Source organism: Plectropomus leopardus, chromosome 12 (genome assembly GCF_026936395.1).
Source record: "Plectropomus leopardus strain MGB_pleo_1.0 chromosome 12, ASM2693639v1, whole genome shotgun sequence".
Classification (NCBI taxonomy): Eukaryota; Metazoa; Chordata; class Actinopteri; order Perciformes; family Serranidae; genus Plectropomus; species Plectropomus leopardus.
In genome coordinates, this window is record NC_142187.1 from 8,091,048 (window position 1) to 8,113,941 (window position 22,894).

The 22,894-nt window shown below is 38.2% G+C and overlaps 1 protein-coding gene across 5 annotated transcripts in view; it reads right to left on the bottom strand.

Moving 5' to 3' along the window:
• Window positions 1-1,758: 1,758 nt before the first annotated feature.
• The window catches only part of carmil3 (capping protein regulator and myosin 1 linker 3), a 112,788-nt gene continuing 91,652 nt past the window's right edge, over window positions 1,759-22,894 (bottom strand). For 2 of the 5 annotated variants that reach the window (XM_042496966.2, XM_088085302.1), the window contains exons 30-41: window positions 20,306-20,431; window positions 19,295-19,361; window positions 18,526-18,713; window positions 17,520-17,599; window positions 13,943-14,062; window positions 11,165-11,333; window positions 9,510-9,879; window positions 6,913-7,019; window positions 6,587-6,800; window positions 5,878-5,949; window positions 5,431-5,550; window positions 1,759-2,313 (exon numbers count right to left, since the gene is read on the bottom strand). In XM_042496966.2, coding sequence (XP_042352900.2) covers window positions 2,273-2,313; window positions 5,431-5,550; window positions 5,878-5,949; window positions 6,587-6,800; window positions 6,913-7,019; window positions 9,510-9,879; window positions 11,165-11,333; window positions 13,943-14,062; window positions 17,520-17,599; window positions 18,526-18,713; window positions 19,295-19,361; window positions 20,306-20,431 — 1,674 coding nt within the window. In that variant the 3' untranslated portion in view covers window positions 1,759-2,272. The remainder of the gene's footprint in view (window positions 2,314-5,430; window positions 5,551-5,877; window positions 5,950-6,586; window positions 6,801-6,912; window positions 7,020-9,509; window positions 9,880-11,164; window positions 11,334-13,942; window positions 14,063-17,519; window positions 17,600-18,525; window positions 18,714-19,294; window positions 19,362-20,305; window positions 20,432-22,894) is intronic. The other 3 variants (XM_088085304.1, XM_088085303.1, XM_088085305.1) reach the window with 3 other exon arrangements.

The following is a 22,894-nucleotide window of genomic DNA, read 5'->3' on the forward strand; positions in this document are numbered from 1 at the left end:
TAAAGGAGCAGCAGCTGTCCTCTTTAAGAGTTTGTGTCTCCCCTTTACTCAGACACTCTAAATAATTGAAATTCACCTCAGACCTGTGAGAGAGTGGCCTATTAGAAGGGTAAGGTGTCTTTTTCTTTTCTGAGTGATCAACGTCATGTCGTTCTGGGAATAGCTATGGTACTACCCTCCCTTGGTGTTTTGTGAATTTTTACTTGCGATCTGCCAAAACCAAGCAGCAAACTGAAAGCATTTGTCCAGCAACCTGTTTGTTTTTTGTCTTGTTTTGTATATTTAGCCACTCACCAGATGCTCAGAAGGCTGAAATGCAAACACTCAAGGATGGTAGCAACAGGTTAAAACTGCTTGAGGCAGGCTTTACTCAAAGATAGAAATGTCAAAAGCGTAAATCAAAAGCAACAGTTACCTCATTCCTTTTTATGGGAGTTACGTCTAACACAAGGTCTTAGCAAGATAAGGCAACAGCACAAAAAGCCCCAAAAAGCACACACAGTGATCTGTTGTTCGTCTTTACCTGGAGGTCAGTCACGTCATCACTCTCTCCACTCTGTCTCTCCTCATTGGCTGGCTTCGTGGTGTGTTCGAGTAGAAACTTCCTCGTGCTGCTTTGGGTGTCATGTTTGGATAGAAGCTTCCCTCTCCTGCTGCTGGGGAGTTTCCGACCCTCCGCATGTGGTTTCCTGTCAATGATTGCTCAAACAGCTGCTGCACCTTATTCATGAATATCTTAAACATGCTCATGAGGGTGCAGCAGTTTGCATGTTCATGAAAGGGTTAATTTCCCTCGGGGGGAAGGAGCAGCTTGGGTTAGGATGTGGGTGCACGTTTCCATTCTTAGCAGGTCTCCCAACAGTAACATATAGTATGTCATTCAAAAATGCATAAAAACATCAAAGTATAATATGTTGTCCAAAATGGCATAAAAACATTATAGTAAAGTATGTCATCCAAAACAAATGTCCGTTTTGGACGACATACTATAGTATGAATTTTTTATGCCATTTTGGTCGATATACTAAACTAAAGTATGACTTTTTTATGCCATTTTGGAAGACATACAATACATTGACTTTTTTATGCTGTTTTGAACAACATACTATAGTATGCCTTTTTTAATGCCATTTTGGATGACATACTAAACTATGACATTTTTATACCGTTTTGGACGACATACTGACTTTTTCATGCCGTTTTGATGACATACTATACTATGACGTTTTTCTACAAGCTATGTTGTTTTCAGCCATTCTTTGACAAAATTTGACATTTTTGACATACTATAGAATGTCGTCCAAAACTGCATAAAAAAGTCAAAAAATTATTTTAATTTCAGCAATTTTTCTAGGTCTTTTTCTTTCGTTTTTAACTTTTTATCTGGTAATCTGGTAATGAACTTTGTAAATTGTTGCTATTTTTTTGATCACATCTTGTTAAGTTGCTTTTTGCCCTCCTCCTGTTTTTGAAAATTTCAAAGGTTTCAAAAGAAAGTTTCAAAGGGTTCAAAAGGTATGCTTAAAAATAAATTTTAACAATCCAGTTCCTTGTGTAAAGTCAATTTTATTTGTTCTGATTCATAGAAGCATTTTTAGAAAATATACTCATTTTCAGGCCTGCAAAATCAGATTAAAACTGGAAGTGATTCACTGACTGACTTAAATACTCTTGAACAGATGGGAGTGCTAAGTGCATGGTGCACATTTCTCAATCATCATCATCACCAGCATACACCAAGAAAAGCATACTTAGAAACACAGTTATCAAATTATATTATCACAAATAAAAACATGATTGTTAACTGGTATAGTAACCACAATGGTTAGTGCAGTTTTATATTCCATATTTACACCTCCATTAGAATAAATACAGTACAAACTCACTTTTTGTTGTCACAGATTGTCAGTAAAAGACAGGGAAGGGGGTGAGAAGACAAGTGTTTTCAATATTAAATTATTTTGCCCAAACACCACACAGTTCATGACAAGCCTACTGGAGAGACAATGAACTACAGTGTGTGCTTTATGTACTGCAGGTCAGAGCTTCCCTTATGCCTGAGAAAAACCATAGCAAGTGCAACCAGTTCAAAACAGAAAGCATACAGTACATGCATTTCCAGCAACGAATGTTTACATGGATTAAAATTAAAAAAAAGCAGCTGTTGGAGCTTTGTCACTCATGTCCACACAGTTCAAAAGCTTGTCTCTCTCCAGTCCTCCATGTTCCAGTCTTTCCTTCCCAGAAAACTTCCTCTAGTCCGCTGGTAATGTCATAAAGCGTCTCGATTACCAAGTTGGGGACTTTCATAACCTGAACAAGAAGATACAGTGTTAGAACATGACTTTAAAGCTGCACTAATCAAACATTTTACATTAGAAATGGATCAAGTGATTATGTGCAATGTGAAATGGGTCATCCGTAGTGACAAGCCTAACTTCACCCTATCTTGCAGACTCAAGAATTAATATTGGACAAAAGAGACAAGCAAGAGACAAACCTGTACAGGACACAAGAACTGCAGTGCTTGCAATTATTTATAATACATGTTTTAAATGCCATTATCTTGAGATGAAGAGTTGAGCTCTCAGCTTCTGTACACTACAGGAGACACTGGAAAAACTTTTTTAAACAGGAAAATAACTAAAGGATTTTGGGAAGATATTGTGACTTAAGTGTTTTTTGGATATGTCATTTGTCAAAATAAATTGCCTAGATGAGTGGAAACAAGCAAAGAACATTAACTCCTTACATTCATCAGCTGAACACAAACATGGCTTCAAATGAAAGCTATTGTTGTTGTGTAAGTGCTTGATATGTAAACAGGCAGCTCTTCACTAACATCTTTACCGTATCAACTCCAAATACAGTGTTTGTGCTGACCCCACGTGGCCAAAAAATCAAGTTATTTCTGGTTTAAAGCTGTTACAATCAATATTTTATACCATGGGTCTTCAACAGGAGGTCCAAGACTCCAAGAGGGTCCTCAGAGTCTTGAGTTATCTGTATTTTTTTATTAATTAAAATTTACAAAATAATGACAATATGTAACATAAAAAAATGTCATTATTATGAGTGCAAAATAGAAAACATTTTTAGATATACTATTAGATTTAAAAAAAAAAACCCACACACATTTATTTCAATGACAAAACACTGATTAAATGCTAACTGCAATCCTTTAAGCTAGGCATTAATGTAAATAAAATGAAAAACGAAGCATAATTCTAGTGTATAAATGACGCTTCAGAGACCATCATTTTCAACAACTCTATGGGCACACACACACACACACACATATATATATATTTATATATATGTGCATGTTAAAGTTGCCACAGCCTGTTATTTTTTTTGGCCACCTTGATATAATATATATATATATATATATATATGTATACATATTTATAATATATAGTATATTTTGCTTTTTTCCATAATATGTATCTGACTGTGGTATTACCACAATTATTTCCTCAATTTTCCATATCATTGGTATGGCTTTGTTTTCGTACAACTCTTTGTTCATGGTTTTTAAATCTGAAATGCAACCAGACATTTAAGGCTTGGTGAAGCCTTCAGTGGAGCAGCTCCCAGCATGTTTTGACTGAGGTTCAACAGTCTTTCATGCCAGATCTCGCTGTACAAAGAACAAAAGGCCGGACATACAAATTGAATCAGGTTGAAGTCTCATGCAGCCATAAGAAAATGCATATATTCAGGTATCCTACGCTTTTTAATTGAGCCTTTCATTTTTTTACCCCAGTTGCACGGCATTTCAGACATATCTGATTCACACTCTAATCAAAAAACAATTTCAGCTAACAGGAATACATGAAGGCAGACGCAGAACGCAGGAAAAAATTACAGAAACATACATGATGATAAGAAAATGACACATATTAATGCATCTTACAGCTATGCTACGTCAACAGCTACAGGAAATACATTTGTTAAAAAAACAAGTGCTACACATGTTTATCACAGAAGATTACTGTAAAAAATCTTAAAAAATGTAAAATTAAAAAATTCAAATGAAAAAATTCTAATGATTTTTACTTATTCCATGACTTTTCAAGGCCTGGAAACTGTGACTGTGAAATTTCATGTCTTTTCCAGGTTTTCCATAACTGTGGGAAAACTGTATCAATCTCTGGATTTTATTTCATGAATCAATATCAGAGCATTCAAATGAAGATCCATTTGAATCAGAAAATCCTTTTTTCAAATCCAACTCTAATTATAACAAAACCATGCAGTTTCCCTCAATTATGCCAAGCCTTTTGGTCTATTTTGCATTGTTTTGGATTTTTGGTACACAACTTCGCTCTTGACAACCACCTGTTAATAAACCAGTGGTTCTGAACCAGCGGTCCTTGAAGAAGTTCCACAGGATTCCTTAAAAAATGGGGAAAAGTATATTTTCACTATTCAATTCACTATAAACTCCAAATGAATGCTACAGTTGTTCTGTCTGCTGGATGTGTAAAAAGAATGCCAACATGTTTTTTAGGTGATACTACTGAATGTCAGATGTGTTTTCAGCTTGCTCTGCTGCCCCAAAGAATCCATTGTCCTTACACTTCCAATATTCAGGTTTATATTAATGCAGGAAACGCAAATGTGGCAATGTGACTACTGTCCAGATGATAAAGTCTCTGCTTGATGCAACAGCCTCCTGAAATTGTACTAGCCCGGCAACAGAGGACCAATTACGTTCACACTTTCTACAAAACTGTCTTTTATGCCATTATTTGTGACGTGGATCTTTTTATGATTGAGTCCCATGCAGCAGGTACATACAGCTGTGTATTTCAGAGGTAATTGGCAGTGGTTTTGCCGTGTCATTAGTGCACCTACAATTCCTTTGTTTTTTAGTCCAATACCAAATGGCTCCGAGGAGAAACTGATGACGAATCGGTTGAGCACAGCTGCCAATTATCTCAATAACACAACGTAGTATCAAAAAGGAATCAGCTTTAATTAAAGTGCGAGAGATAAAAGGTCCTTGTTTGAAAAATGGTGAGGTTCTTGTTTAATAGCACACTTATCCAGGCAGTGTCAGATCCGGCTGCCAGCTGCAATCATGTTATTTCTGGAAAACAGCCAAATTACGTCTTTAAATTATGTTTTATGATCTCTTTCTTTGGTCAGCCATTTATAAAATACCGGAACAAGCATGCATCCAATATGAAGGTATGACTCATCCATGAAAAACACTACACTGGTGAGGTTTTTTTTTTAAGTTACAAAATGCTTTTAATTAACTTTAGATTAAGTGACTCTACTTTCAGTGAATTTAAAACTGAACTATATCAGATAAAAATCATCATATTACTTTGAACTGTATAAAAGCACATGGGTGCATATCTTTTTTCCTTCATGGTTGTCATACCGTACATATTTGCAGGAAGTGAAACAGATACATACACCTGGTCCCAGCAGGGTAGTCCAGAGATCTGTTTCTGTACTGAGGAAAACAGGGCTTTTTCACAGGGAATCTGCGATCTGAGGACCTCTCCAGATCGTAGGGGCTGTCCCGTTCCATGCCTGAGGGGAGATGGCATGAGACACACACACACGCACAGAGTTGGGAGTGGGGACTGAAAAGGGGTTGCAGGATGAAGCGGTAATGCGGTAGGTGCATAGCCAGCAAACTCTACAGGCTTGGGAGCACAACAAATAAAGAGACTCATGCTGCTTTTATTTCATAAAAAATAACAAAGGCACTGCGCCACTGACATGAATTATGAAGAAAAATAGCAAGATGTGCGTTTGTCTCAGGCATCACTGTTTAGAAGTGAATAGCATGCAGATTGTGTATATGGTGTGTGTAAAACAGCAGGAGGGCTGAAACCAGAGTCAGACATACAGTACCTATGTCAAACGAGTTGGACTTCCTGGTGTGACGTGATGGTGCTGGAAATCCATTACGGCCTTCTTCCTCATCTGGTCAGTAGAATGGTCAAAATTAATATCACCATTTGCATTTCTTCCGCCGACACGACTTTACTGACCACAGAGTGTATGAAATAAGTAGAAGTAGCTTCTGGGTCTACAAAGTGAAGCCAATGCAGAAGTGCCTAAGACCTGCATTTTTTCTAATGGCCACTAGGGGGCGATTCCACTGGTTGCAAAAGGTCAGATTATATCGAAGTCTTCACGAAAATGATCCATATCTCACATGATTTATTACTTCAGTAAACATTTTTCCGCTGAGTTTATGGTCTCAGTCACTACTTGCAAGTCTTCTTCAATATAGCACAATGGTAATTTTGTAAATTATGGTCCCATTTAAAGAAAAAGAGACAATAAAGCAGGGTATGCTTTGGGTAATAGGTCATCCACTACTCTACATTCCAGAAAGTTCTCCACCAAAAAACCAAGATGGCTATGGCCAAAATACCAAACTTGAGGCTTTAAAACTGTAGTACACAAAAATTCATCCACTTCTAGTATAGTCTGTAAGATCTGAAACTTTAACAAAAATTCCAAGAAAATAACTTTAAAGTAACAACCACACTGTTTAAATTTTAATTTCCAACTTCTGTCACTACTTTGGTCTACAGTAAGTTGTACGTTGTACCTGGACTGACAGGATCTGCTGCGTCTGTCCCAGACTTGGCAGATGTTGGTGGGCTTTCCCTGTCAGCGGTCTCCTCCTCTGGAATGATTGGTTGAGCAGAAGGCAAGCTCCTCTGTTCGTTGGCCGGTTCTCCACCTGGACTGACGGGTGAGGTTTTGGGAGAGGTCACAACCTTCTCCGGAGAGGTCTTGTCTCTTGAGAGGTCGAGATTGGGCTGAAGGAAGAGCACTTGCTTATGTTAGGGTGTCTGCTGCTTGAGACTTACTTCAAAATGTGTCCTCTGTTTTTCTTTTTGTGTCTTTCTGTTTTACATGCTGCACACATACCTTATTGGGTAAAAGAGGACGCTGTCCCTCCGGCCCTCGCGCTCTCTGCTTCTCTTCATGCTTTCTGTCACACTGGTCTTCTTCTCCTTGCAGCCTTCCTGCCTCTTCTGGAAAGACAAAAATACAGTCAACACAGATTCTACAATGATCTGTCAAAGCTTTGTTTGAAAATTCAAATCCTTTAAGCACAAAGTAGCAGGTGCACATATTTCATGTGCGTTCTGTAATTAGAAATGTAAACCTTGACTAAGGAAGGGACCGAAATCGGTGCCAAAACATACATGCATTGCACAAACAGAAGATAAAGAGTAACAATAACAGTAAAGGACCTGCAATTATGGACTGGGGTGCTTGAAATTTCTGTCTTAAGGGGTTTCTACGACCTCAAGGGAGACAAAAAAAATCATAATCATATACATGTGTATGTGTCTATATTCATGTTGATATGCTGCTGGGTTGTCATTGACATCATCTCCAGTTAATGAGTAGAGATAAAAGTCTACTTTTCTGTACCATTTCGCTTTTTTTATGTCTGCATATCTTTACATTGATTTGCACTGTTCTGGCCCCCTGTTATAATACTGATATTTTAATTCCCTTTAAGCCAGTACAGTCTAAAGTTGCTTTTATAGCTGAGGAGGTTGTTGTTTTTTTCATTACAAAGTCTGGATTTGAAACCAACAGGAGCTGAGAACTGAGGCCCTCTTTCTGTAAAGGCCATTATAGTTTTGGACAGCTTTTGGGACTAAGCCAATCGAATCTCTGTCCATCTCTGTCCAACTCACTCTGACAAACTTCTCTTCAGCAAATGTTCTTTTAATGATGTTGAACTAATCTTGGCTTCTATAGCACAGAAGTTTTCTTACTTCTTATTTGGCTTCATCTGAGCTTTTTTGGCTTCGTATGAGCATTGCACAAATAATATAGATATAAAAGGATCTACAGTCATAAAAAAAGGGAAAAAAGAAAGATATAAAAATAAAATCAAACAAGATTAGACAAACCAAACCAAAAAACAACAAAAATAAACATCTAACTTAACAGGCAGCCACATAGCAAGTAGAGTTTAACCATAAATGCATCGGTGTCAATCAGTATTATGATATCTGACATCTATATATTTCTTTTTACTGCATGTAAATCTGTTAGTTCATCATTAATTTTACATTATAGCGAGTAACTACCATCAACTGGGGGCAAAAAAGGTGCCACATGCTGCATTTAACATCAGCAAATGGATTTTGAAAAAAGCATATAATTACACAGAACCAGCCAGCTGTCTTCAGCATGTCACACTAATTATACCTAGTGTCACATTTTATCAGACAGTATTATGGTTGTCACAAAGTTGTGATGCTTTTAATCTAAATTATTACTTAATTTTGAAATAAAGTAGTGTTTCTAAAATAATGCTGCCAGCAGTATGATGAAAAATGAGAGATAAAAAAAACAATATCTGCTGAAGTCAGTATTTGAAATGGTGCAATACATGTGTATATCTCTGTGTTTTGAAATCCCTTCTAAACTACTCTAGACAATGAAAACACAAAATTATCAAATGAACTACAGTTACAATTAAGTTAAATAAAGTACTGTCATAATAAAGTTAAATAATATGCAGTTATAATAAAGTTAAATGAAGTATTGTTGTAATTGAATAAATAAAAGCAGAACCACTGGTGCTTTTATTCTGAAGCATCCAGCTCATCTTGGGCTGGAAGTGTTTTTTTTTTTTTTTTTTTTGCTGTGAACTTGGAAGCTTCCAGTCAACAGTTAGATGTTGGCATTAAGCAGTTAAAAGAAAATGTCGCAGAGCCGTCATATGTGAGGATTTACTTGCTGTGAGCTGGAAACAAACTAAAAGCTCTTCAGTTCATTTAATAATAATATTTGCCAGTTGCACTGGTGTTCCATGGTTGTAAAATTCCACTAAATAGTCACAGTCTGGAGGCCTGTAGATACAAAAACATGTTTCGCCTGCTTGCACTCTACAGCTCGGGAGAAACTGAGTGTGTGTGACGTGCCATGTGTGTGAGTCTCTCTTTTTGTGTGTGATTTTGAGAGGGGGTGAGCAAAAGGAGAGAGCGAGAGAACCAAAACGGCGAAGTGAGTGTCACTCCAGTGACTTTAAAAAAGTGTGACAATTTAAACTCGATGTTCCCGATATAGGCACTTTAAATATCGTGGAAAAAGGCTGCGATACAGTTATTATATTCAATATATGCTAAGCCATAGCCCTGACACAGCTCAGTACATCGCAGCACTTCTGCAGTGATCAAAAGGAAAGAAACTGCATTTCTTTTCCAACAACTGACGGTGAACTTAAGTATTTAACAATTTTTGTGATGCAATGCTACCTACCAGGGTAAAGGTATTTAATAAGTAAGCATGCTTGCTTTCTATTCAGTGATCTGTGTTGTTCTTGGGAAGCACAGAAGCTTATATGCAGCGACTGTATTCTGAGGAGCATGTGAAGTTCAACATTATGTATTTAACGGTACGAGTCACTTGGGCTGTTAGAATGAGGAAACAAACTGAGGCGATGCATCTATAAAATGATGTTAATAAAACTCCACATGGTGTCTGGGCTGCAGTACCTAAACTCTCCTGCAGGTGTCTCTGCTTCATGACAACCAGACTGGGCTTGGTGCTCTGTGGGGGCGGGTCTGGCCTCGGCCCACAGGGGGCCACGCTTCCTCCGCTGCTCTGTCTGTCCTCCTCCGTCTCAGTCCTTGAGTCTGTCAGGGGCACGATCCTCTCCTGCCTGCCCGTCTCCATCTGTCTGTCCGTCTGTTGTTTGGAGGACACCACGTGGCCATTCGTCCGAGTGTCTGCTGGGACATCTGAGATGGCAGTTGATCTGTCGGCGTCTTGCTCTGTCTCTTTGATGTCACAGGTGCTGCTCCCATCCGAGTCTTCGATTTCGGCCCCGATGCAGCTGTACACCATGCTGACCAGGTCTGTGGACTGGACAAGGACAAAAACACAAAAAAGATACATAACTGAGTCTTTAAACCTTTGAAACCTGGATCGACATTACTTTTCTTGTGCTGGAGTCAGACACCTTGAAAGGGATAAAACCTTCAAAATCTGAGCAAATAGGTTTGATGTCTTTTAAAAACATGGGAGAAAAGGCAATGAGCAACTTGGCAAAAACGCTTTTACAAATTGCAAGAACTCAGTAGATTTGGAAAATTAAAAAAACTAGATTAAAAATTATCATAACTATGCATTTATAATTATTCTACAGTTATTATTATTTTAAGCACCTTTTTCAGGTCATTTCCATTTTGGGGGGGGGGTTATTTTTCACGTTATTTTTTTATTTCTATTTTTAGGTAACTTTCTTGTACTTTTTTATAATTTTTCTAATTAATTTAATTTCTTCTTAAGAAGCACATTGCCTTGTTCCCATGCTTTTGAAAAAAAAATCAAGCCAATTTGCTCAGGTTTCAAAGGGTTAAAACTTAACCTCACATGCCTCATAATACACGGTTTAGGATTCCTTGTTGTAGATGATGAACTGAATCATTAAATTGTCTAGTCTGGTGGTAACAGCAGAGAGAGTGAAGGCTGCGATTAACAATTTTGCAATTCTAGTGAAATTAATTATACTAAAATTAAATTAGCCCTCATTTTTCTGGGGATGTCCTCAAATCCCCTCAAGGCTCAGTGAGGATCCATGGACTCTACTTTTAGAACCAAAGGGATTTGGAAAACTCCAACTCTCTCTGTGTCTGCACGTGCCTCTAGGCAAGAGATTTTAAAATAGGCCATATAGTCCTCCACAAATCTGACAAGCTACACACATCCAACACAGGACTGGACTGGGTAGACTGGTTGTGGGCACAGCATGCACTGCGTCGTGCCATGTGAAACTGTAGGAATTTGGAACAGGATGCAAATTGGATCCCAATTTATGAGTTGGATTAAAAGCAGACAGAAGATATGATTTTTTTTAAATAGTTGCACATTTGCATTTTTTAAAGTGTTTGCTGTGCCAGTTTGGCGCACTATTCCACAGGGGAATAATGACACTTGTGCCAAAGAGTTTTGGCTATTTGGAAAATAAAATACACACTAATAAAGTTTCACTATGCTTCCACAGGTCAAAGGTCACATTTAGCCAGAACAAGCACCCTCTGAGCTGATTGCAATTCACTGTCAGTAGCTGCCTGTTGTTGTTAGAGTTTAGATTTCTAGTAGAACAGTGTTGACTGCATGCTCACTGTGACCGTCCCCGACACTGTACCTGTCTTTGGATGAGGCAGGGGGGGCTGGCAGCCCTCATCCCATGCACAGGTACGCCCTGCATGGGCCGAGGTGAAGACATGGTCCCGTTTGCTCCGGGAACAGCGCTCTCTGGCCTCCCAGCTTCCTTAGGGTGCTGAATCATCGAGTAGACGTTCTCCGAGGCGCTGCTGGAGCGGACAGACAGACAACACAAGACATTTTGATATGTGAATCATATTCACACACGTTTCTGGGGCTGAGGTTTTGCCTGAGAGGCACAGGATGATGTGACTAAGTGTTGGGTGATCTAACGTGCCCTCAAATTCACCTACTTGTTATGTTATTTATACATTGCACTAGCAGTATCCCAGACTAAGAATTTATGTAAACTCATCCGATTTGTCGAGTGTTGCCTGTTGCTGAATGATAGTTGAATCATGTTTAGTTTTTTTTTCTTCCCCTCTTGATCCATATTCTCTTTTACAACATTTGTTTATTTTTGTCCGCACCAGACAAAAGAGCTGAAACACCCGACTGAACAATTTGTCTTTTCGACTTGGCATAAGAACTTATTTATAATTGGACTCCATTGCTGTTTGTTGCATGTTGGAGTTGCATATGAAGTGGTATGTGTGTGTGTGTGTGTGTGTGTGTGTGTGTGCGCGTGCGTGCGTGCGTGTGTGCGTGTGTGTGTGCATGCGCGCATGTGTTAAGGTGCAGCACTGTCCTCAGCACTGAAAGGAAGCAGAGAAGATCAATAGACAGACAGAAAACTTTAGTTTGGTTCTTCCTTGCTTTCTGTGGTTGTAAACAAAACTTCAACTTTCTCTGAGAGAAAGAGAGAGAGACGCAAGCCAGGAGCAGCTGTTTGTACGTGCCTACCCTCACTAATTTTGACTGAAAATCGTTTGTAAGTCCAAAAATATTAAGTGCTCCGTTTTTGCCTTCAAAAAGCGGCATTTATTCAAGTTTCGCGGTAAAAACTACTTTTTATAAGATTACATTAAACATGACATGAAAACAATATATTTCTATTCACCCAGTTGTCATTTTTACTGAATAACGCTTGAATGCATCATATCGTAACTCAGTACTAGCAGTGGCGCAAGGGAAACACTGGCTAATGTTTGCTAAATAAAAACAACCTAATGGGGCTAAAATTGCCATGCCTGACACATCGTCATAAAGCCACAACTTATCATAACACTACTTTAAGAGATTCTTACCATGAGGACAGACAAACTGACCTCATTTACTCCCCATGATTCTGTCTTCTCCTCGCACCCCCACAACAATCAACCCTTTTCAAAAACTCATAGGAGGTGAACAAATCTCACAAATGACCTATTTTGGATTCAAAATGGCAATTTTTGCCAAAAGGTGACAAGTGTGCACCTCTGTTATTGGCTGTTTGTTCATGGGGCTTTTGTTTCATGTATGTGGTGAGCGTTACAGACCGCTGTCTGACCCTCCACAGCCTGCAGAGAAGAAAGGGTGGGGTCTATTGGTGAGAGGGTGGCGGCAGGGCGGTGACAGACACCGCACAATGTGAGCTTAAAGCAAAATTCAAGTAAAATTCAAGTGCAATAGCAGGTTTCAACCTTCAGAGGGCATTCTCTATGCATATTCACACACAATATGTAGAATTTTAATACTTTGCACAAAAATTTCAAGATTAGACCTGAATCAATGAACAACACTACCAGTATATATTTTGGTTTTTAACTGAAAAAACTGGTCTGGGGGTTTAGTTCTAGTTTAGTGTTAATGTTACAATTCATTGTTCAGGAGGTTTTTACCAAGGGGCAAATAATCTGCAAAGGTTTTTTTTTCTCTCTCCCAAACCAACAGGCCAGGTGATTTAAACAAGTAAAAACACAGAATAAAGCAGTTTCACGTTGTGTCTGTGTTTCCAGGTCATTATAGTCTAGAGACTAGAGTCTAGAGAAGAAAACATAGTTAACATATTACAAGCAATTTCTTCCATATATCCCCCTGAATCCTGCACACTTGACCTTTTATTACAATTTACTGAACATCACATGCTCTCGCTTCTTATGTCAACAATTTGAAGATGTCGTAGTAAATGAACACATTTTGGACCAGATGCCGCTGCAATTCCCACACACTGCGCAGTTGTAAAAAGAAACGGTGAGAAGAACAAGAACAATCTCTTTGATTGCTTAGCAACAATCTGAAGGTAAAATGCTATACTGTACAGCATGGTTGACCTTTTTTTTTAAAAGCCGTGTCTATCTATAGCTATCCTTTAGATGAGTCAGCTGTTATTTTATTCGACTCTTTCAGACTACTGTAGGCTGCTGTAAAACTTGGCCTCCGTTCGCTGCAGCACGGTTGTTAAACAGAAGAGGTGTTTGCGTCACCACTTTTCAGCATCGCAACAATTCCTTTAAGTTCAATTTATGAGCGCATCTGTCAGTTGAAACACACGCGCAGCTCTGACTGCCTTTTTCTCCACTATGTGTAACTCCTTTGGTAGTTTATTTTCAACAATAACGTTTGCCTTTTCACTTTTCCCCTTTGCAATACAGTCTACTTTTTAAACTATGGCGCTGTAATGTAACGGCAGCTTAAATGTATGCAATGCCATAAATTCAAAGCAAAGGAAAACAGTTGGAGACAGCAAAACATTTTCTTCCATTAAAATATTTATGAAGCTATGAAGTGACGTTAATGCCCAGCGCTGGATTAATTTAACAGCCGTCTCATTCTCTAGGTCCATGCACTTAAATGTTAATTTCATCCCCTCCACTCAGCCCCTGTGCTGCATACTTACTCCGAGTCCTGGTTAGAGATGGTGGAGTTGCGGTTCTTGCGAAAGCCAGAGAAAATGGACAACACGCTGCGTCTTTTCTTTCTCCTTAGTGACTGGCCCTGATGGAGGGATGACAACTGACTGAGGGGAGAGAAAGACGAGAAGAGAGAGGATATTGGAAAAGATGACAGAGTAATAGAACAGATGGATACAAACAATAGGATCAGAGTTAGAGGTCATTTTGTTGATTTGCTATTAATGCAATCACCCTTCATCCATTACTGACCAATATATGCAAGTCATTATTGGCTTGTGAATCCCAGTGTTACAGCTAATGAACCATTTGCCAATAACATTTTTTTTTATTCTGAGTGGGCCTGTGCAGATGGTTTTATATATTTGACAGAAGGCGTAGTTTATGCTGCCCCAATGAATCTTTTTCATGCACTGCTGGTGAACTTTAAGCACACACTGTTATGTGGCCTTTTAACAGTTTGGGAACCACAATTTACATGAGGTTTGGGTAGTCACAGCGCAGTTTGAGATGAATATTTTTGAGTCATGATCAGGCTACAATATCAATCAAATCTGTTTTTATTATATGCCCAGAATAAATTAGTTAGAGCACATAGAGCACCTTTAACTTCTCAATGAAGAATGACATCCCAGTATTCAACTTTCGTTTTAGCTCAGTTTTTGGTCTACACCAGCTCTGGAGGGAAATATCTTACTTTTTAGCTGCCGAACGCTCAAATATGTAACTGGATAGTATAGTGCTGAGTACCTAATGAAACTAGCTGCCTTCTGCTGCTAAAAACAATGCAGACAGGAGCGATTTGTGATCCAAAACAGCAAAGTGGATGTCCCTAAAAACAAGCAATGAGCTAAAAAAAAAAATCCTGAAATGCTCTGGTTAGCTGAGAGGAATTGCAGAGTTGAGTGATAATTAACTGTTGGTTCATCACCTTCTCACATACAAGTAGACATGTAACCCATTGTTTATACATAAATATTGATTTTAGTGGCTTCAAAGTGACCGCAAAGGTTAAAATCATCTTAACTCCAATATCAAAATACAATGATTTATTGAAATTTGATTACTTTTGCAGTATACTTTCACACCATGTACCACTGAGGACAAATCCTGGGTCAAAGTGGTTGTATTAATGTAAGGAAGTAGTAGCATTTCTTAAATATATAGTTGCTTTGCCACAGATGTGTATATGTAGACAATGAATGTTGTCTCTAATACACAAAAAATGATTTTTCATGACCACTGTGCACTTTCAAAGGAAAATTAATAAACAGGAGGCTGGACTCTGACAGTAACCAAAATGATTTATCTTATATAATGAATTATGTTCTAGTTATTGAACAAATAGAGCTACAAATGAGGCCTCCATTCAGTACAAATGGAAAGTCTCCACTGCGTCTATGCCAGAGTGCTTTAGGAACATAGTGTTCATTCATCATTGATGCTATTGCTATTGCATGGCATGCAATAACAAAAGCAAAGTAGAGAAGGACATCTAATAGTCCTGTTGCAATACTTGTAAAATAAACTAGAAGGAAAACTCGTTTTATATAGGGCCATATATTGCTATTTTTGACACAGCTGATTGATTAGTGGCCTTTTACTTTGTGCCCAGAGCAGTTTACCCTATAGGAAGACTAAAACTAAAATCATTAACATCTTCATACACGATTAATTTGAGGCATGCAGATACATGTTAAGCAGCCACAAGACTGATATCATTCACTTCAGCCCTATCTGAATGAAATGTATGAAATTATTCTCTCCAATTCAAAACAATGTGAAGGAACACTGATAACATTTCCATTTTACTGATACAGCATTGAAGCATATCACATTCATCCAAGGGAGAAAAAAATGTCTTCTCTTATAATTATTACTCAGTATCTCATGATTATAACTTACTATCTTGTCATTATGAGGAAACTTTTCATAATTAGGAAATATTTGTGATAATTATGAGAAGACTATCCCATAATTATGACAAAAAAAAACCTGTCACCATTTGAGACGACACACTGGGATGACACGGCCTTTATGCTATTATTTCTTGCTTGGTTTGAGAGACACTGATTCAGTTACTGTCTTCATGGCAATATTAATACTGTATGTCAGTACTGATCAGAAAGTTAAGGTGAAGAACACATCGTGATTTACTTAAACCTGCGTTTACTAACTTGCAGTTGAAATACATTAGTGCATGTGGGGTGGAGCATTGTTTTTTACCTGCTACAAAAGCTCAATCTTTGCAGTTGGCAATGCAATAAAGCATGTAACTTATATTAACTGGTATGGAATTAATGACCTGGACCTTATCACCAACAGGATGCACTGACTAGATTCATTGATTTTAATGCAAAATGTAAAAACAGTGGCAGCCCGCCGCCATTAAAACATCTACCGCCACAAATAGCTTTTCTAGTTTTGGAGCTGGACCATCATTAGGAGTGCTGTTGAAATATATATACTGTTTAATTACGCGTTACACCTCCCGGAGCGCAGAGCATACTCTGGGCACAGATAAAGCAGCAGAACATCAGACACATTGAGAGTAAAAGTTTGCATATACTCACTGTAGCTGCTCCTCATATCCATCAATCAACAGATCAATTATCCACCACAAGAGTCATAAACTGTTTCTGAGTTAAAAAAGAACTCATCAATAGCTCTGACACGATCCTGCAAAAACCTCCAAATTTACAGAGGGGACACAGGATGATAAAAAGGGACAGAACCGCATTTCAAAGAAAAAAAAAAACGTCTTCGTTTCTACTGTAAAATGTACCCTGAGGCATTTTCTTGTAAACAAAAAAGTTACTATTTGCATACAGTGGTTCTCACCAGAGCACATTATGTGTTTCATTAGCTGTCTAACAGATGTATTGGACGTATTTCCTTCCTTATAAAACATTTGCAAAGCTAAAAATATAAAATCTGCATGGAGTCCATGTTTGCTAACTTTAATCTTCATCTTCCTTGCCTTTGCTGCCGAACTGCATTTCTTGGCGTGTTACTATTGCCTGTCGCTTCATGTGGCTCCAAACCATTTTCTAGAATGTCTATTGTGCCACTCGTGTGCACATGTGTCCATGTGCATGTGCACAGTTACAAAGAAACTAGTGGACAAAAACTTCACAGGTACCTTTAGGTGCTAAACAAGTGGCGTACAGATAGTTTTTAGGACTTTTTGACTGAAAACAGCTGCCTGCTGCTGCTGGAAACTAATGAAAGCACTGAGAGTGAACCAAAACAGTTAAGTTGTGAGCCTAAAACCAAGACAGTGAGCTGCAAGATCCTCCATAGAGCTGAAGGAAACTGCAGAATTGTACAATCGTTTGTCTCACATAATTACAGCTCTTGTATGTCTGGTTGGATACGCTCCTTTTAGATGATACAGAATAAAATATTAGGTTTTACTGATCCCCCAGATTTAATGTGGAGTTTTCTTAATGTTTGTGCTTCCACCCTTGAATGTGTGTTGTCCTCAGGGCCCGCTGCAGTAAAGACATATTGACTGCATTTTTTAATAATGGCACAAAAATAAAAAACATTTCTGTAAACTACCTGTCAGGAAGAACTCTCTTGCTGTAGAAATCAGGCAGTCCATCCTCCAGCATATTGACTCCTCCATTCTCTGAGCAATGCTACACACACACACACACACACACACACATAACAGGAAAGGGATAGAATAACAGGATAACAATGATCAATCCGCCATGTCGACAAAAAGCTGAAAGGCTGACAATAAGGTATTATCATTTCAAATGGCTGGCTGGCAGAACCAAATCCACTGCCAACAGAAGTCTGTTTGTAAAACAACTCCTCATCACGCTGCCTTAACTGAGTTTGTACCGATTTAGAAAAAGCTTTTTACAAAGTCTCTAAACAAACAAACCGCTAAGTTAGAGGCTGCCCTGCAGCCCCTGGGAGATGGCTGTGCATGATTAACATTTGAGTCACAGAGACACATGCGGCAGCTTCCTACTTTAAAAGGAGCTTATTTTTAGAAAGTGCCACTGGCATGAAAAATAAGATAAATAACAAAGGTTCACACACAGCAGTCAAGAGATAAAAGACATCCCTGAAAACTATACATGTCAGGTTTACCTTTGCACCTCTGCAGCCTTCTGAGCTCTTTTGTGGAAACACATAATTTCATGCTCCAGTCTGAGATAAAACTTTCGGCAGCTAAACATATACAATGGTGCCACTAGCACAATAAAGTCTCTTTACCTTCAGGGGGCCATAAAAACGATCCACATGCTATTTTAAAAAGTTCTAGCCGTGTTAGAAATCAGGTGAGTGCCCAAATGTCTGCTTGCCTTTTAATATTTTAGTCATTTTATTTACTTGCTGTATGATTTGTTTTATGCATTCCTTTTAATTGTGTAATTTTAATTGAGGTGTATCAGGATCATCCTGTATGGCAGTTCTACGCTGATTAATGGTAGAGTAATTGCTCGTCAGAGTTTGCCATCACAAGAAGGTCAAAGGTAAGGGGATTCCTGCCGACTAAGACTCAGAATAAAGTCAAAGGTCACTGCCACACCACTTGTCATTAACTTACAGATTCTGGGGGAGGGTGCCCTGCTCTGTGTCTCCGTGGTGGGCGAGGCCTGACGTGGGTCACATGACGCAAGGGCGAGCCGTTGGTGGGGAGGGTGGACAGGCACTCCCATGATGCCGAGTGGGTAAGAGGTGCAGAGTGCGGTGGAGCAGACGGGGTGGGAGAGGGACTGGGCTCATCACCTAAACCTCCGACGACATGAAATAAAAATAAAGTTTCATCACATTTTGGCCTCCAGCACACTGCATTTAAACCAGGTTTTAAGGTCTTCTTGATTTCAATTAAACAGACTGAATTTACAATCAAATATGAAATTTCTTCCGTTATATTTTTCTAAACACAAATATGAGAGGACAAATATGAAAAACTTCTATGGGCTTTATTTACATAGCCATGCCACTGTAGCTGCCCTGTTATGCAGAGCATTGATAAAAAGGAGAGGCAACTCTGCTATTCTTAGACCATTAGTGGCGGTGTGGGGCTAAAAGTGGTGAGTTAAGTCTGGCATTATCAGAGCAAAGGCCATGTCAATATCTCGAAAAAGGCTGTCACACAGTCACTATTAGCATAAGCATTAGCACGGGTGAGCAAAGTTAAAGCCAGCTTACATATTGAAAGACACAATCTCTCATTTCATCATGTTAAGTTGATACAGTACTTATGACATATGAAGAGTCAATTGACCATGACCCTGCAATAACTGTAAGTATATCATGCTACATGAGCACTTGAGGGCAATTAGCTGCAAGCTGAGGCTCAGACAACTCACTCAGTCTGGTGGAGACAGGACGAATTCTTCTAGTTCTGGAGCTCCTCTTCTTAATAGCCATTGTGTCCTTCAAGGGAGAGAAATGTGTAATGAGCCATGACTTTATTTCAAACACTATCCAAATATTTCAACACGGATGTTACAACAACACACAAACTAAGCAAGAGGAAAAGGGTAATGTGTTGTTTCAGCATTAATGAAATATCATTACCTTCATTACATTTTGATCTCGCAGCAAAATAGTAAAAATCAAAGATCTCTCTATATCTCCCATGCCTAAAATACAAAGCTACATTTTCCACTTGCTTACTTTGTCCCTTCAATATCCTGAAATCCAACAGTTGTCAATTTGAAGGGTTTATAACAGAGGAAATGGAGGTACAACTGGTGAAAGTATCAGCTGACAATCAAATTGGCAAAATAAGTTATTTAGTAATTGGGGTAGGGGGAAAAATCAATAAGGCATAGTATTGAATATTTTGCATGGCAATATTGTATCAAAACATAAATGCGAAAGTATTGATTTTCTATATTTATATAAGTTATTCATATTACAAATACAAATCAAACTTTTGGACAAGAATAATGAAATAAGTTGCTTTTCATTCCATTAGATACAAGTTGTTGCAATAAAAATGACTTAAGTGAGGTGAACAGACTGAAACTTTATCTTATTAGTTTAAACAGATGTTGGCAATATTTTTCCTTAATTTTCAGTTGAAAAAAAGGTTTTAAATCTCAATATACTGCACAATAATCACAGTACTAAGTATATTGCAAAACATTGTAAAACCTAATAATATTGTATTGTGACCTAAGTATTGTGATCATTTAATATCATGAGACCTCTGGTGATTCCCACCCCTGTTAAGTAATGTTCAATAATTCATTCACATTTGCACCTGTGGAATAAAAAAGGAAACTACTCACTACTGATTTACCAAGGCATGCACATATTGTCAATATTGTCAATATTGTAACAATATTGTCATATTGTCCTCAGACACTTACTATCCCCAGGTTGACGCCAAAGTCCTCATCAGGAAATTCCAGAGACTCCATAACTCTGGACTGTCTGATAGTGCGCCTTCCCGTCCCAACATCATCCCAACGCTTCGCCTGAGACACCTGTCGCAGCTGATTCAACACACACACATTAGAACACATGCACAAACACTAACACACAAATACACAGTGATGACACCCGAAACCTTCAACACAATCTCAGAGGAGAAGTGTGTCCGCCCTTGTACACAAGGAACTCGCAAACAAAGCAGATCGTACTTTGCTATAGTTTGCATGAAGAATATGAATAAAATACAGTTTCTTGATTATCAAAGCGGAGTGAGGCATGATAGAGGACGAACTGCAGCAAAACAGAGAAGAGAAAATGAGATGTAACGGTGGAGGCAGTGAATGGAATGCAAAACAGAGCAAGGCCGGTGGTGTTATTGCAAGAAGTCTATTTTTGTCTCCTTTTCTACTGGCTTCATCTTAAACAATTCAATTTTATGGAAAGGAGAACCTGCAGGGTCTAATCATGTCCTTAACAGACTCATATCTGGTTGTTATGTTGTTTCTGAGTGCAATATTCTCCTAGAAAAGCTGCTCCATACTTACAACCCTTCATCCTGATATGGTAATGACACACAGCAGCTCAATTATTTTACCTACTTCAATTAAACCGAACATTAAAGATACACAACCTTTTGACAGCATGGGAGATTTCTATCACAAACATTCAAGACATCAGATTTTAATGAGGTCCTCCATGCTACAGAAAGTCTTTCATAAGGTGCCAATAATGAGCTTAATCTGCACTTCATGTCAAATTGCACCACCACTGATCCAGAACTCTCTAAACTGAATCTTAAAAGTAGATGTTATCATTTTGTTAAGTGTTGACTTTGACATTTGAGAGTAATGTAAAAGGATTTCTGGGCTGACTCTACAGAACTCTGTAAAGCTCTGCTCTACGCTGAGGAAACTAGAGGCACGCTGCACATATTTGGCAACATTTTATCAATATTATGTGTACTCTGTAATAAACACAGACTTTTAAAGCAAACATTTATCATTCTGCAACACTTTCAATTCAACTCAATTCAATTCAACAAATTCAATGTGTTCAGTATTGAGATGAATCCATGACTCATCCTACTAAAAAATATTGACTCACAAAATGAAATGAATCATAGTGTCGTTAACAAACAGCACACAAATCAGTAAAAGTACACAATGGTGAATGGGTTTTGTTGAAGTGGCAGTAGGTAACTATTACATAAATTATTCCTCATATAGAGGATATTAAAAGAAATTCCTGATTTTGGATAGTAGCAATAAAAATCTATTGGATTCCAAAGTTTGGAATCCAATAGATTTTCAGACTTCATCTCATTGGTTGGATTGTTTATCCAACCAATGAGATGAAGTCTAAGGCGGAGGGCGTGCCTGCAGCCTGTCAATCACTTCTAACCTACTTCTGGGGATGGAGCTTGGATCAATGTAAGGGTGTCATTCTTAAAGTTGGTTTAAATATCAACACATTTGATGTCTTACCTCCCAAAATGACTTAGAGATCGCAGATTTATGTCAAGCAACTTAAAGGAATAGTTCGATATTTTGGGAAAAACACGTGTTGAGAGTCTTGTTGTCACCATTCCTGTTGACATGCAGCCGTGCATACTCCAAATAAAGTTCCCTGAGGGCTAACTTATGGTCAACATTAGGTACAGAGACAGAGAAGTTGACAGACCATCCCTCCTGTCTGTCCTGTGCGTTCACTTCGTCAAAAATTGTGTGTTTTCCGAAAGGTTATGGATACAGACAAATGGAACAGTACCACCACAGATAGTGGAGGCAGTGTAGCTTAACTTGACCCTTTGGCTTAATTTCTTTCCAAAACGTGAGCAATGAGCAACAAAGGAACAAAGGAAGAAATGACCCATAAATTAGCAAGAAATTAGTGAAAAGTACAAGCAAATTACCTGAAAATTGGTTTAAAAAAAGAAATTAAAAAAAAAAAAAACAAGGAAATTAACCAGGAAAAAAAAGTGTTGTGAATATTAAAATAATTTAGTAACATTAATTTTAAATATGTAAATTGTGGTCAATATGAAACTAGTTTCTCCTCAGCTTTTTTCTTTTTACCCAAGACATTTTCCTAAAATGCTGAACTACTCCTTTAGAAAATCATTTGAAATATCCAAATTTATAGCTGAAATTTGTAAAGTTTTTTAATAATTATAATGTTTAGATCTGCTGTTACAGTAAAGGGTGGTTTAACCTTTTTTCTAATAACATTAGATTTAATATTAATTGGAGACTCCATCATTCTGGTGCATCTGACTGTCTGGACGCTTTGCCTAAGGCCGGAATCAGACTTCTGAAGATCTAAAATCCAAACAGATTTTTAAATTGAGCGGCATAAGATTCACAAGGACAAACTTTACAGATGTACCTCTCTGTAATCTCTAACATGCACACACTCAGGCATGGGATGATACGAAAATTTCATGCCACAATTATATCAAAGGAAACAGCTGTAAACAAAACAGAGACTGACATGGTGCAGCAACCTGCTGTAATGTTAACTATGCT